At 41.9% G+C, this 14,627-nt stretch overlaps 1 protein-coding gene across 3 annotated transcripts in view; it reads left to right on the forward strand.

Annotated features, from left to right (window-relative positions):
* ZFHX3 (zinc finger homeobox 3) overlaps positions 1-14,627 on the forward strand; it is a 73,617-nt gene that overhangs the window by 36,768 nt on the left and 22,222 nt on the right. For all 3 annotated transcript variants that reach the window (XM_069966121.1, XM_069966123.1, XM_069966122.1), the window contains exon 4: positions 9,763-9,997. In XM_069966121.1, coding sequence (XP_069822222.1) covers positions 9,763-9,997 — 235 coding nt within the window. The remainder of the gene's footprint in view (positions 1-9,762; positions 9,998-14,627) is intronic.

A 14,627-nucleotide genomic window follows, 5' to 3' on the forward strand; every position in this document is an offset into this window, starting at 1 on the left:
CTAAGGAAAACAGTCACCTGCAAAAAGATGGCTTGCATAGCGATTTCCTGCTCTATCTCATGATATAATAGTTGCTTTAGGCGACATCTATTTTATCAGAGGCAATAAATCTCTCTAAGGGCAGTTGTAGGCTTAATTTCCAAAGCGTGCAAGACCCACCAGTGAGAACAGAGAGACACTTACTCAGGGGATGAAACCTGGCACGGCATTGATAAATGTTATCCTCACTTCCAAGCACAATTAACGTGAGAAGAAGGCAATCCAAGATGGAGCTAATTTGGGACCGTATTGTTTTGTGTTAATCTATTTTGTTTTCTGTCCCGGGAGGGGAGAGGCTTAATGCTTAGTGAAGCATGCATAAACTGCAAGCTCATTAAGAGATGGTCTGTTTATCAGCCTGTACGAGGAGTCCAAAGACATGCTCAGGCAGCTACTGGTGCAGGTTCCCTGTGGGTTTCGGCCCCTCCTCATTAAGTCAGTTCTGGCTATTGATTGGGAAGCTGTGTTTGAAGGAGTCTTACTTAATCCATGCATTATCTTGACAGATTGATCAGACCTGATTGAGAACCTCTTAAAGGAACGAGCAGCCGTAATGGGAAAGTTGGACTCTGTCATCCGTTAGGGTGATTCTGGGAGCGAGAAGAACAAGCTGACATCTTGGAGCAATTGTATTTACAATTAACATGGCTGAAAACGATTGGCCGTATTGATTCCCCTTCCTGCAATTACATATCCATTGTTTACATTCCAGCACTTCAGTTATAAAAAGGAAATCCAATAATTATTGCATTATTTAAAGTTAAAGTGCCACAGACTTTGCTGGCTCTATGATCTGCTTGATTTACCGTGCAGTAGGCTTGGAGACTCTTAATCTGAAAGTCAAAATATATTGGCTTTTAATGAGACTAAAAAAATTAAGACTCAGATGCGTCTGATTGACCATTTGTCCTTTTGGTTTTAATCTGAATAATAATCTCATTGACCATTGTCACAATGTGAACCGCAGGTTCCCAGGTCTGTGGCTTGGTGACCTGGTTCTGATATATGTGCTAAGTGCTTATCTTGTTGCTGAATAAATGTCCCAAGCATAGAGACACATAGCCATGAATAGCTTCTTAGCCTATTCCTTAGTTGAATGTCTCAGCAATACAGTACTTGAATATTTTTATAAAGTTCAGTATAAGCTTATCATTCAATCTTTGACAGTGATGAGATCAGCATTAGCTGCAATACTTCCACATAGGACATTGTAGGCATTGTAGTCCTTTGACAAAAAACGGGACCTCAGTTTTTGGAACCACACAGCAGTAACGTTAGGGGAACCTTATCAACCTTGGACAGTCATGTGTTCTTATCACTGAAATCCTGGCCTATGGCACAGTTTGTCTAGACCTGTTTGGAGTTTGGATCATGGGTTCATCCGAAGTTTCATGAAGTTGTCTAGTGTCAGTACAGCATCTCATAAGGTGGCTGGAAAAAATGTCATCTGTTCTTGAGTGAGCAGTAACTGGTGACCAGGACTTGATGTTGTAATTTAAGGTAGATACGTGACACAACTTAGGATAGCTTTTGAAGTAACATCTTGGCAGCCATCTTTGATACCATTACTTTGAACGCCTTGACCCTGCCTTGACACAATAACCTTCACGAACAGTGCTTCTCAAACCAAGGGTCCCCTACATGAATATATTAAAGTACCTCCAGGCTTTTATACATTGTGCCGCAACTATTAAAATCACAGGTTGAGATAAATGCAAATACCCTTTAGAGCCATGTCATGTACCCCTTGAAAAGCATGTACCACAGGTTGAGAATGTAAGTTGTCACTTGGAGTAACTATTTTTTGAGAACTTTTTAGACATACTGTTTCTTGGACTTCCCATTTCAGTGCAGCTTATTAGGCTGGGTTCACATAATGGTAATACAGTGCATCCTAGGTATACTTTGGCTAAAAAGGGATGCTGACATGCTGTGGTGCCCGGCAGCATGCAAATTTAATTTAATTGTCCAAATGTAGCAAGCAAGTGGCCATGTTTAGGCCACTTCCTGCACGTATACATATATTTTGTTGGACTGTATAGCAAAGCAGACCACGCTATTGGATCCACCTAAATAACCAATATGTGCCGAAAGTGGTCTGAATGTAGTAATATGCGGACTGCATTCAGGTCATTAAAGGGACTGACACAGTATACATCCGCTTCACCTGGTGCCTAAAACTGTAAATTCCACCCTTGACAGGGGCCACTACCCTGAGATAATCGCCGTTAAGAGCCTTTTACTTCTGGTCTAAACATGGCAACGATAAACTTGCAAGCGAAAATTTGCTTATGTCGTTTATCGCATCTTTTGAGCTGACCTCAAAATCATTAATTGTTCTTATGATCGCATAAACAACTTTTAACAGTGATTTATCAGCTTGTCTAAATGCCTATCGTTTAAAAGAAAAAATAATCACTTGTTCGCTAAACGAGTGATTAAGTGATTTTTCTGTGCATGTCAAAGGACCCTTACTTGCCTGACCTTTTAGTGGTTTTAATGTAATGGCTGATTGGTGTGCTGTGCTTTGTTACATAGAGCATGGAGTCATGTATTATGTCTTATGCATAATAGCAGATAAATTCCACAAAAATGACTGCAGGATGTGATGGGTGGTAGTGCTCTCTGTAGCTTATTGGACTCTGAGGAATAGACTGTTCCTCAGCATTGTCTTTATTACACAGTGGTGGCCTGGCTGACCTGTGGTTACTTGTTAGAGATCCTCTGCGGTGGGATTACAGCTGAAACCTACTTAATCTCCTGGAAGCCCTTTTTGTCAATAATGACTGCTTGGCTTGCTGTGTTTCGGCGGAGAGGTTATTTATTTGGCTGTATTTTTGGCTGCATTTTGTAAGTCACATTTGGTTTTAGCTCCGCTTTAAAGCTTGAGGGACCCATTAGATATTTTCCACTAAGCCTATTGTAGACCTTTTACAAGTAAGATTTGTCCTTAGTCATCTTTGAGTCTTTGGGTATGGACCTTCACCCTAGGTCCAAAATTTATTCTGGAGGGGAGTCCTCAAGATCAAGGGCCAAGAAGCCACTCCTTTCCTAAAAGGATATGGTGATGGAAATGGCCAGTTCAAAGACTTTATATCTTTATTTTTTATTTTGTTGTAAAGGTCTTTATCTGTATGGATCATGGCAGCAAAAACCTTTTCCATATCCTGATAGTATGGTGCAATGTATCAGCTTGGAATCTGGGTTGTTTAGTTTACAAATGATTGCTGAGTTTGCATACACTGTAGCAGACTTCCAGCTGTGAGCAGTATAAGGACAGGGCCTCTGGATGTAAGTGAGAAATTTTATTCACAGACAGTAAAACATAGATCTTTTAAATGGAGAATGGAAACATAATGTATATTAGAAAGCTTTTATTAACCGGAGAGCGCCTTTAAATCTGTTCAGCCATAATGCCATTGTAAGCCACATTCTAGTCCAGATCTCTGGATAGCAAATCCTTTGGTGTTTCACACACTGTTATTTATACACTAGTAACCCAGCAGAGTACGAGTACTTACAATTACAGCAAACCTTTGTGTCCAGCTGTTATAAAGATCTCCTGGTGTCTAGGCCTAGGCATCACTGTGAATATTAAATGCATCCTTGCTTTTGTTTTTAACATATCAGATAGCACTTACTGCCAGTGCCATTTCTTTCTAGACAGGCGTTGAGTTGACAGATGCCACCAATGGGGGGCACTCAGAATGTAAAAGAGAGAATGTTGCTAGAAGTGAGAGGCATAGTTTGCTCATGCCCACCAATAATGGTAAGCCAAGCCTATTAAGGGGGAAATTATGACTGTGAAGGGGTGAACCTTTATTTCCATTCATTCTCTCTCCAGCAATAATATGCACTCTAATTCCTGTTAGACACCCCTGGGCCAAAAATGTTGGAATCCCAATACATGATGATCATTCAGCCTTTTTACTGCATAGCAAATACTCAAATCACATGTATAACTTGAGCCAACATTTAATAGTTGAATATTCTGGCTTCTTAAAAAAAAATCCCTCAGCCTGGTTTTATCAAGTTGTCTGAAACTTGCACCATGCACCAGTAACCAATGACCGCTCAGGTTTATTATCTTAAGCTTTAATTGGTTCATGCAGAAAAGAGACAAAGTGAGTTTTAGGCAACTTTATAAATCTGGCTCCTCCTTTGCTTTTATGGCATCTGAATTTTTTGGAGACCAATTACCGGCCATTTCCATCCGATAATCGTTTGGTGTAATAGCACCACAATTAGCCAGCATGCACAATGTCTGCTGATTGTGGTTATTAAACATGTTAAAAAATCATGTTCATGTCAGTGAGCGTCTGCTGCGCACTGCTCAGAGCAATAGGAGCGGCGGCAGCAGACAGCCACTGACTTCAATGGGCAGCCCGGACAATCTAAGGATCGTCCGGGCAGCCCCTCACTGTCTGTAACAGCACTGGCCACGAGTGGGAATGAGGGGGAAGCGAGTGCTGTACTGACAGGTCTGCATTCACTTTCCACTTACTAACTTGCTATGTAATACGTTCTTAAGACTGGACAGCTTACATATGTCTGCAATAGGTAGGACTGCAAGAACCCAGCGTGCATTGGCTGGCAGGTTGGTGAAATTTGCAGATGTCTTGCTGCTGCTAACCTGAAGATCAGCCATACCAGGAGTTGTAGTTTCACAGTACAAACAGAACCTTTGGGTATATTAACATAGAACAGTTGTATCCTGTTTTTGCAGATTGGCCAAGAACTGCTTGCAATAGAAAGCACGTGTTACTACCATGATTTGCACAAAAAAAAGTTGGGATGCGCACATAAAAAACAAACATAACAGTCCCCTGTGAACAAGCCCTGAGGTTGGACACTATGCTGTGTAATCATTAATCTTGAGCTAACATCTGCTATTTTAATGATGAACAATATTCTACATGAAGCTGGTTCTAACTTTCTTAAAGAGCAGTGAAAGATCATCTTTATGAGATGAAGCCTTGTCTTGGATCAGTGTGTTTGTGTTTTAAATTCTGCCATTACTTTGCAGCCAGGACTGCTTGCTGGTCATTAGAGACTAGCCAATTCGAGTCCATCGTTCAACATTTGAATACCGGTAGCTAAAGAAGTTGGATTTTCCAGGCAGCCTTAGGGCTGCATTCAACAACTTCAGCTAGTATTCAAATGCTGAACAATAGACTCGAGTTGCGCTGCTAATCTCTACTTTTTACTCTGTGGCAAAATGCATTATCATGTAGAAAAATTACTTTGCCACCAAACGTATTTTCTATCAATGGAATTAGAAAAATGTACATTTCTATGTCCACGTGTGAGGTAATGATTGCTATCTCTGACCTACTTATAGACACTGTAGGAGGTTGGGGAGGCTAAAGCGGCTAAACTCCCATTAAGGTTGATGGGACATGCGGAACAGATGCCTCTGTTACGTTTGGCTTTCCAACCACTATCAGCAGAGGTTTTTGGCTTTTTGGCTACCTCTCCAAAAGTGGGACCTATAGCTATTGGACTTCTATGGCAAATGTCATAAATGTTTAGATAGAAATACCTGTTTAGAATAACAGTAGACAAAAGTTCTAGCATCAACTTTTTGTTCGATGCAGATTGGCGAATCATACCTGAATCAATTTTATCCAATTCCCCACACACCATGATCACTTCTCTATAGTCCACTGTAAGACGGCCATCACACACAGCAGTTTTTTTTTTTTTTTTTTTAACTAACATTGCAGTTGTTGAGCCAAAGCCAGCAGTGGATCCAGCAGAAAAGTGTAGTATAATAGGTCCTTTATAATTCTCTCTCCTTTTGAATCCACTCTTTGTTTTGGCTCAAAAACTGCAGTGGTGGTGATTGAAATAAAATGTAGTTTTCCCAAATAACTGCTGTGTAACCACAGCCCAACTTTGTTTTCATGTATTTAGTAGATTTGTGCCGCTATATCTTTTAGAAATACACATTCTAAGGTGATTCCATAATTTTTCCTCTACATTGAGTGAATTTGTATTTAAAAAAACATTTGCCATTGATGAAAATAATTTCCTGTTATTTAAACTATGTTCCATGGAGCCAGAATGTTGTTGAGCTATTAAACTTTGTTCTCTGTCATATCTGCGATTTGTTTTTACTATGAAGTTTATGAAAGGGTTTTGTTTATGTACTGTTCCCATGCATGTACAACAGTTACATTCTAGGGTCCACTCTTGCCTTTACATTTTACTGGTATAGTGAACTCACAAATAATTGCAAACAATTGCAGCTAACTACAGAACAGAACTTGGCACAGACTTAAAATACTAAATACGCACGAAGATGCTAATATTTCATTTGTCTGAATACCTAGACATCTGGTAGGCTTATGGGACTTTAGGTTAAAGATATGTAGAAAATATAAACCATACTTTTCTGAAGAAAGCGATTCAAAGCATATGGTTCTTGTCTTTACCGCCATATCTTGACATATCATCAAACCTACCTGTAAATACCTTATCCAAGGCCTAGTGGTAGCTTTGCTTACCACCAATGTGTGTATTGGGAAACTGGGTGAAGACTAGATATGACTGAACCTTCAACACTCTCCGTTTCGTCCAAACCCAAACTGTTTGCATTTGATGAAGCATGGATGCAGCCATTCCCAGGACTCCCTAGGACTGAATCCAACTTCAGGCACTGTTAATCAAATGCAAAGAGTTTTGGTTCAAATGGACCTGGGCATGCTTAAGGTTTGCTCATCTCTAGTGAAGACTAATGTTCCTTGCAACTACTACTATAGGGGAAAAAATTATGAAAATATCTGGCCATGTAATATGTGGATGGACCGGATCTACGTTAGAGATGTCTATCACCTGTCCACACTGGCCCATGGGGGAAGAAGGGAGGGATCAAAAGCAGTGTAGCTTTTGTATAACAAAGACATGTTCAGGTTTCCAGACAATGTAGCTGTGTTCTTTTAAATCAGTGGTTGTAATATTTATTTTAGTTAATTCATGTTAGAACTTGCAGACTTGTAGATTGATAAAGTTATGCTAATTCTTTTTTTTTTTTTTCCCGCTTCTTATTGGAATGTCATGAGTCATGTCCACATATTTTGCTGGATATTAATATAAGAGATAAAGAAAAATTACTTTATGCTGCAGTTGTGCAATATTGAACTAATATTCCATGGCCCGACTCTGAGGAGCAAACGAGCGCTATTAGCGCTAGTTTGCTCCTCGTTCCCCGCTCGCTGATCGTCCGGGCAGCCCATAGGATATAGTGGCGGTCTGCTGCTGCCTGCTATATAAGTCTTTTGTCTTTCAACATGCCGATAATTGTTCTGTGAAATAGGGCCTTAATAGCACAGGTAGCGAGTGGGAAATGAGGGGGAAGCGGGTGCCGAACTGACAGGTCTGCATTCACTTTCCCCTTAAGGCCCTATTCCACCAACAGATCTGACGACAGATTATCTACCAAAGATTTGAAGCCAAACCCAGGAACAGACTATAATCAGAGAACAGGTCTTAAAGGAAAGACTGGGTTTCTCCTCTTTTCAAATCCACTCCTGGGTTTGGCTTCAAATCTTTGGCAGATAATCTGTCGTCAGATCTGTTGGTGGAATAGGGCCTTTACTATCGTGCCATGTAATACGTCCATAAGGTCCCTGGACAGCTTACTTATGTCTGCAACAAATAGGACTACAAGAACCCAGCGAGCATTGGCTGGCAGGTTGATGAAATTTGCAGATGTCTTGCTGCTGCTAACCTGAAGATCAGCCATGCCAGGAGTTGTAGTTTCACAGTACAAACAGAACCTTTGGGTATATTAACATAGGGCAGTTGTATCCTGTTTTTGCAGATTGGCCATGAACTGCTTGCAATAGAAAGCATGTGTTACTACCATGATTTGCACAAAAAAAGTTGGGATGCGCACATAAAAACAATACATAACAGTCCCCTGTGAATACGCCCTGAGGTTGGACACTATGCTGTGTAATCATTAATCTTGACGTAACATCTGCTATATGGAATCATAATAAAATAGTGGTGATTTCTTAGGTATTTATCAGAGACTATCCAGTATCATTGAAATCATTACACAGATGAGTGTACAATCTCAAGATGACCAGGTCTTGCTTGATGTGTTTTGCAGTCAACCTACACACCAATTTTAACGTGTGCTATTCAGATGGACAGGGAGGTGTCACGTGGAAATATGAGCTTTTGCTTGAGAGGAAAATGAATGATGTGCAGGGCCATAGCCCTCCCCACTTCACCAGGAAATTCCAGGCTTGTCTGCAGGTGGTAGACCGCTGAGGATGTAACCAGCCGTAGACTTTTATGGACTATTTGGAACAGGACTGGGAGGACAGCTGCTTTCACATAACTTTTTCATTAAAGAGATGGATTCTCCAGCTGAAGACTATGTGATTTATGACCTGAGGTTGTGGAGATCTGAAAGAAGCTGAGAAAGAGGCCTCTGTGCTTTTGGGAGGGGGTAGTGGTGGTGGTGAGTGTGTGTATATTGTATACTGTGAACCTTTACTCCACTTGACTTGTTGGGCATGGTGGGGGTACAGTCTTGTTCTCTACAGTATTGGTCATTCTAAAGCATTCAGTGCGACGATGGTGCTTGCTGTTTTCGGTCCTGACGGTATATACAAAACTGTGTGCGCTTCTGTCTCTCATCCCTTGGGTATTCTCTGCCTTCCATCAGAATGTACTTCTGTCTGTTCTGTTTTAAAGTGGTGCTTCAGCTAAACCTGATCAATATTTTGCTTTCCATGCGTGAAGAACCAGATGTTAGAAGTTTCCCATTGTTTGGGAAAAAAGGCCCCACAAGCTTTCTAGCAATCAATGCGCTGACACATGCGCTGATGGCTGCCTTTAAATCTGGCAGGGACAGATCCTCTTCCTTTCAGGGTGCATATATTTTTGGTTTAACAGCTGCTTTTTAAGTGATGAGCCTTTAAATAGACAGTGTCTGGGTTCTCTGCAGCTTCTGCCTCTTGCATTGTGCAGCCTACTGGAGAGATATCATACTGTCCTCCCTCTTGTGAGCCTTTTGTAGGCCTGGAGTCTTACACTTTTTGTTATTTTTCCAGTTGTTGAAGAAACACTCCAGACATGACAGTATACACTGTGTTATGGCTAATGCTGGGCCAGAGGGGGTGGAGCATGACACAGGCCTTTTAAGTAGCATAGATAAAATCCCTGTTTCACCTAACAACCCCTTAGTCCCTACACTAGATATGGGATAAAGGATTTAGTTTGTTCTTTTTAAAAACCTTGCTCATTGATTTCTTTGGTTATATTTGTTTCGGTGACAACCAGTATAGATTGTCCTAGTAGAATTCTCACATAGTTTTACCAGGCGATTCAGTGGAAAAGATGCCTATTTATAGTCGTGCATCTTCTTAGTTCAGGACTCTACGAACATTTAGGTGACACTTATTGTGGGACTTGTCATGGTGGCCACACTGGTTTTCACAATATATCAAAAAATGGCTGAATATATATTGCATGATGCTGTGTACTTGCTTAAAATTGGCATATACAGTATTTATTTGGGTTCATTCACATAATGCAGTCAAATTGCTGTTTTTTTTACCACAGTATGAAATGTAATTGTTTTTTTTCTTTTAAATTGCAACAAGACCATTGCAATTTTTAGCACTGTGTGAATAGACCCTTTTAGTGTGTGTGTGTTTTAACTACAGACATTCATTAGCTTTGTTTTTTTCCTGTTTCTCACAGCACTTACAGCAGCATGAGAGTGGAGTAGAGGGCGAGTCATCCTACTATCACTGCGTGCTATGCTCTTACTCCACGAAGGCAAAACTGAATTTAATCCAACATGTCCGTTCTATGAAACATCAGCGCAGTGAGAGTCTGCGCAAACTTCAGAGGCTCCAGAAAGGACTTCCAGAAGAGGAAGATGACCTAGGCCAGATTTTTACCATCAGGACATCTTCACCTCCGACAGAGTCCGGTCAGTGCTTTCTCTTTACTCTGTTTTGTCTGTCCTTGATTGCAATGACTAGTAGACTGTGGGCATGCCATTATACTTGTGAACACACCTGTGTTTATGAAGACACATCTGCTTTTTATGTAACTGCAGATTTTCTAACCACACTAACCTTTTCCTCCATCTCCCCCTTGGGGCACTTTCGTCTAATTGCTGCAATAATGAGACTATACAAGTATCTGGAGAGACAGACGATCTTACCCATACTGCCCTTGGGATGCCACGAGTGTGGAATTCTATTTTGCGTCTGCTGTATAGCGTATTCCTATTCTTGCTGCATAGACTACTTTCCACCTAAAGTTTAGTGCCAACTTTTGCCCAAAGCTTCAGTCAATTCTACAGTTGTAACATACAGCCCTTCACACAAGATAAATTAAATGTTTCTAAAAATGTATGACCTAAAGTAATTATCAGAGGGGCAAGGATTTCTGAGGCCTTCCCATTAAAAAGCACTGCTCATGACGTGGAATAGCAGCATTATAGCATTGTTTCCCTTGTTCTCTTATGGCTTTCCCTACACTTGGAGTTCTGAGAGGCTGCTGTTTCTGTGCATGGCCAAAAAAGATGCCGGCCTGGCCTCTAACATTCCTCCAGTAAGACAGAATCTTCTTAGTGGACGTATTGTTTCAGCAGATTCTGTTAATCTCTGCCGAGTCCTTGGCATCCCTTCTCTTGCACATTGCCCTCATTGTTACAGGTCTCTGTTGAGAGTGTGTGGGGCTGGAGAGGGTGGGGGTCTATAAGGGATACTGAGCACAAAGCCTGCTCCTTGAAGGGAGCTTTTGTTTGGACAGGAAGAGGTTGAGTGTTACTGTCAGACTCTGATTCCACCAGTTGTCTCCCAGTGCTGGAGCTCCTCCCTGCTCTCCTGTTCGGACTTCATGGAGCTGAAGCTGTGTGTGTGTGTGTGTGTGTGTGTGTACGCGGAAAGTCTGTATCTCATTAACCCCATCATTTGGGCCTTTACCCCTTTCTTTCTGTGGCCCCTCTGTGAAGCATCTCATGTCAGTCATGTGTGCATACAGCTCCTTCACACTCAATATGTTTCCTATTGTCTGGCTAAGCTGTAACACAATAAAACAGATACATGCCTTTTCAATGGAGGGTGCTGCTTCCAAGGCTTTGCTTACGGTCCTTGGTTTCCACAAAAATAACTGCAATGCTAGAGCTAATTTTATGTAAAACAAGTGTCATTTCTAGATGGAGTGCATTGCCACAAATTGGTACAGTCTTTTATGTCCTATACAACAACACCACAAAAACATATATTTATTTGATTAATATTTATTTTTCTCTATATAGCACCAATATATTTTATGGTTGTTTTACAAGGTTTATTCAGTCCCCGTCCCTAATGTGACTCACTAGTAACACTCTAAAACTGATCTTATAGGAAGCTAGTTCATATATTTAAACGTTTTTGAAGTATTAAAGAAAACCCAGAGGACAAGTTAAATGCCCCTAGTCACAGTCCCAGGACCCCAAATATTGTAGACTGAAAGACAACAGTGCTACTCTGGCATAGGCCATGCTGGGATATAATACAAACCATGATGTGTAAATGTCAAAAATCCCTCCTTTTTCTTTAAAGAAAATGCTGTCTTGTGAACCCAGCAAATCTAAGAAGTTGTGGTGTCTCCTTTGTTTCTTCTGGCTGGCACCCTATTAATCTGCTGCTACCAGGAGTCTTCAGTATTCATGCTTCCAGGCAGAGTAAGATGCAGACAGGAGGAGAGCCGCTCTGGAATGTCAGCAATGCCATGTAGCCTGTTTCTTGTTTGCTCTCCCCTGCTCCCAGCACAGTGACTTGGAAGAGGATATGAAACCCTTCATCCTCCCCAATTTTGTTTTCATTAAAGTGTCTGCTGGGTAATTCTGGCTTCTATTTAATTTGCCCCTGGCTGTGAGAGCGAGGTAACGGGGTAAGGTTTGGGTGGGACACAGCCCCTTTAGAAGTAAATTTCTGGCCCGGTACCTTATTTTTATACTAATATATTTATACCCTTCTTTTTCTTCCCTACCTCTGGAGTATTTTTTTCAGCAATCTTTTTTTCAAGCTGTATGCACAGTATAGGAGTCACATCTCACAAAGAGGATTTATAATTATCTAATTTGTTCATCGCATTCTTGTACCAGTCCGTGAGATGGCACCAAGGAGGAGTGTGTAAAGCTATTATGAAGCTGGTTTCACCATCACTGTTATCTCACATATCTACAGCTCTAAGCACCTCCACAGATAATTACTGTATATACATACATTCCAATAATAAAACTTTAAAAAAAAATATTTATTTTTTTCTCCAGGTAACCATGCCATACGCAATGTGGTCTTTACTTAGAAAACACATAGAGGAACAGAGCCATTTTGTGGATTTGAAAGGAATGTCTGTTTTGTCCAACCCCTTTTCTGTTTGTATATCATGTGGGATCATTTGTTATCTAGTGGAAGTGACTCAGGGCCGAAGATAATAGAAACGCAAGTCTCAGTCTGAATCTCCCCTAGTATTATACCATAATAGCAGAGCTACAAGCATATGTGAAATAAGCATACCCTTTTAAAAAGAAAATGATTTTTACAGTGAAACCTTGGATTACAAGTAACTTGGTCTGAGAGCATTTTGCAAGGCAAGCTAACAATAAAAAAAAAAAATAGAAATAAAATGTGACTAAACAAGTAAGATTTGGTAATAGGAGCACCCCTGTGTCCCCATCCTGACACTGTACTGGTTAGAAAGCCCTCCCATTTTAATCCACTGCTGCCTGATCAACTCTGCCAGTGCTGGTCCACATGAGGAAATGTGTAGAATTGCAGATAATCAGCCTCATTTCCTCTCTGCTGCCACCACCGAGTGTAGGTGAGGCTGTGGCGCCCTCCTGCTTCGGTGTTCTGGCAGCCTAGATCCTGCATGCACAGACTTAACCCAAGTGGTGAGTGCTTCAATCTCCAGGGCCTCATTCGGACATCTTCCACCAACTTGCCAACTTGTGGCGCTAGATTGGGTATGACCGCTGCTTCCCTGTGGCCCTTCACCGATAGCTGCTTCAGGCAGCCGGCACTAGTACCAGCACCAGACGTTTACAGACACCTGGGGAGTTGTGTGTAGAGGGAGAGTTACCTGATTAAGCCCTACCTTATTTTTGGGTTGTGGAACAAATTGTCTGAAATTCAATTATTTCTCATGGGAAAATTTGTTTTGATATGCAAGTGATTTAGATCATAAACACATTCCTGGAACGAATATTGATTGCAATCCAAGGTTTCACTTTATTTTTAAAGAAGATGTACCACCAGGTACGTCCTCTTTAACCTGACACAGGGATAGAACGGCGCAGTGACGGGGAAGCCGGTGCCATGGTCTGTTTTTCGAACCGCGGCCTGGTTCCCCTGTACAGCGCTGTTCTTTCCACGGTTACTGGCCGGTGCTAAAGCACTGGAGGTAGGCCGGCCCGCCCCCAGTGGGAGGAAATTCCCTCCCCTCTATGACGCAGCTCCTTTTAATTCAAGCGGAGCCGTGTCATAGAGGGGAGGAAATTCCCTCCCACTGGGGGCAGGCCAGCCTACCTCCAGTGCTTGAGCATCGGCCGGTAACCGTGGAAAGAACTGCGCCATACGGGGGAACCGGGCCGCGGTTTGAAAAACGGACCGCGGCATCGGCTTCCCCGTCACGGCGCCGTTCTATCCCTGTGTCAGGTTAAAGAGGACGCACCTGGTGGTACATCCTCTTTAAATACCAGTTAAACCCACCAGTTGACAGGCATGTTACCACATGATTGAGGCATAGGCACAAAGGCTGACATTATGTAGGTGGAAACTGACCCAGAACTTGTGTTCTGATTGGAGTGATGAGGGGTAAGCCACTGCCTGACAGTCCTGGCAGCAGCTTATGTGCCTGCCCCAAACCAAAGAGGTTGTGTTGTTGAAGTCCAATCATCTCTTCCCAGGCATACTTTTTCAAGGGAGAGTCAAACATCCACCATACGTATAAGAAGGTCATCCAGTACCACTGAGATGGGTAGGGTTGGATGAATTTTCAATAATGTGTACTGGAATCCTAATGGTCTTAAAAGGATTTAACGCTGCGAGTTCACTGCAAAATCTGCTGCGGGTACCTTCCCATTAATTTCAGTGGGATGACATACCGCTGCGAGTATGTTAAAGAGCCCTTAACCCCCTGCGGCATGAGTACATACTTTACCAGGTCCCTGCTTTGGCATGCTTCAGGCAATCAGTGCCCTGCGGCGTGGCCGGGGACTGATTGGCTGAGTGCCGGGAGACGCCAAACTCGCAGCGGATTGAACGTACCCTAAGGCAACTTTATTACTAATAGAATTAAAATATAACTTATGCTTTAAAAAAAATTATAGCACACAGTCATTTTTTCCCACTGACCATGCAAAAATATCCAAATTTATTAGAAGTTCTGCAGGGCCAAAATATGGTACTCCGAATTACATGTTTCACAGCAGGGTTGTTGGTGTGAGGTGCTACGCCCCTCCTTAATGGTGCAGGAGAGACGAGACACTGCAAGCCCAAGCCAAAAGTATGATAGACCTGTGGAAGTATGTGCCTCTTAATAAATTTGGCATAAGTCAC

The sequence above is a fragment of the Dendropsophus ebraccatus genome, chromosome 4 (assembly GCF_027789765.1).
Source record: "Dendropsophus ebraccatus isolate aDenEbr1 chromosome 4, aDenEbr1.pat, whole genome shotgun sequence".
NCBI lineage: Eukaryota > Metazoa > Chordata > Amphibia > Anura > Hylidae > Dendropsophus > Dendropsophus ebraccatus.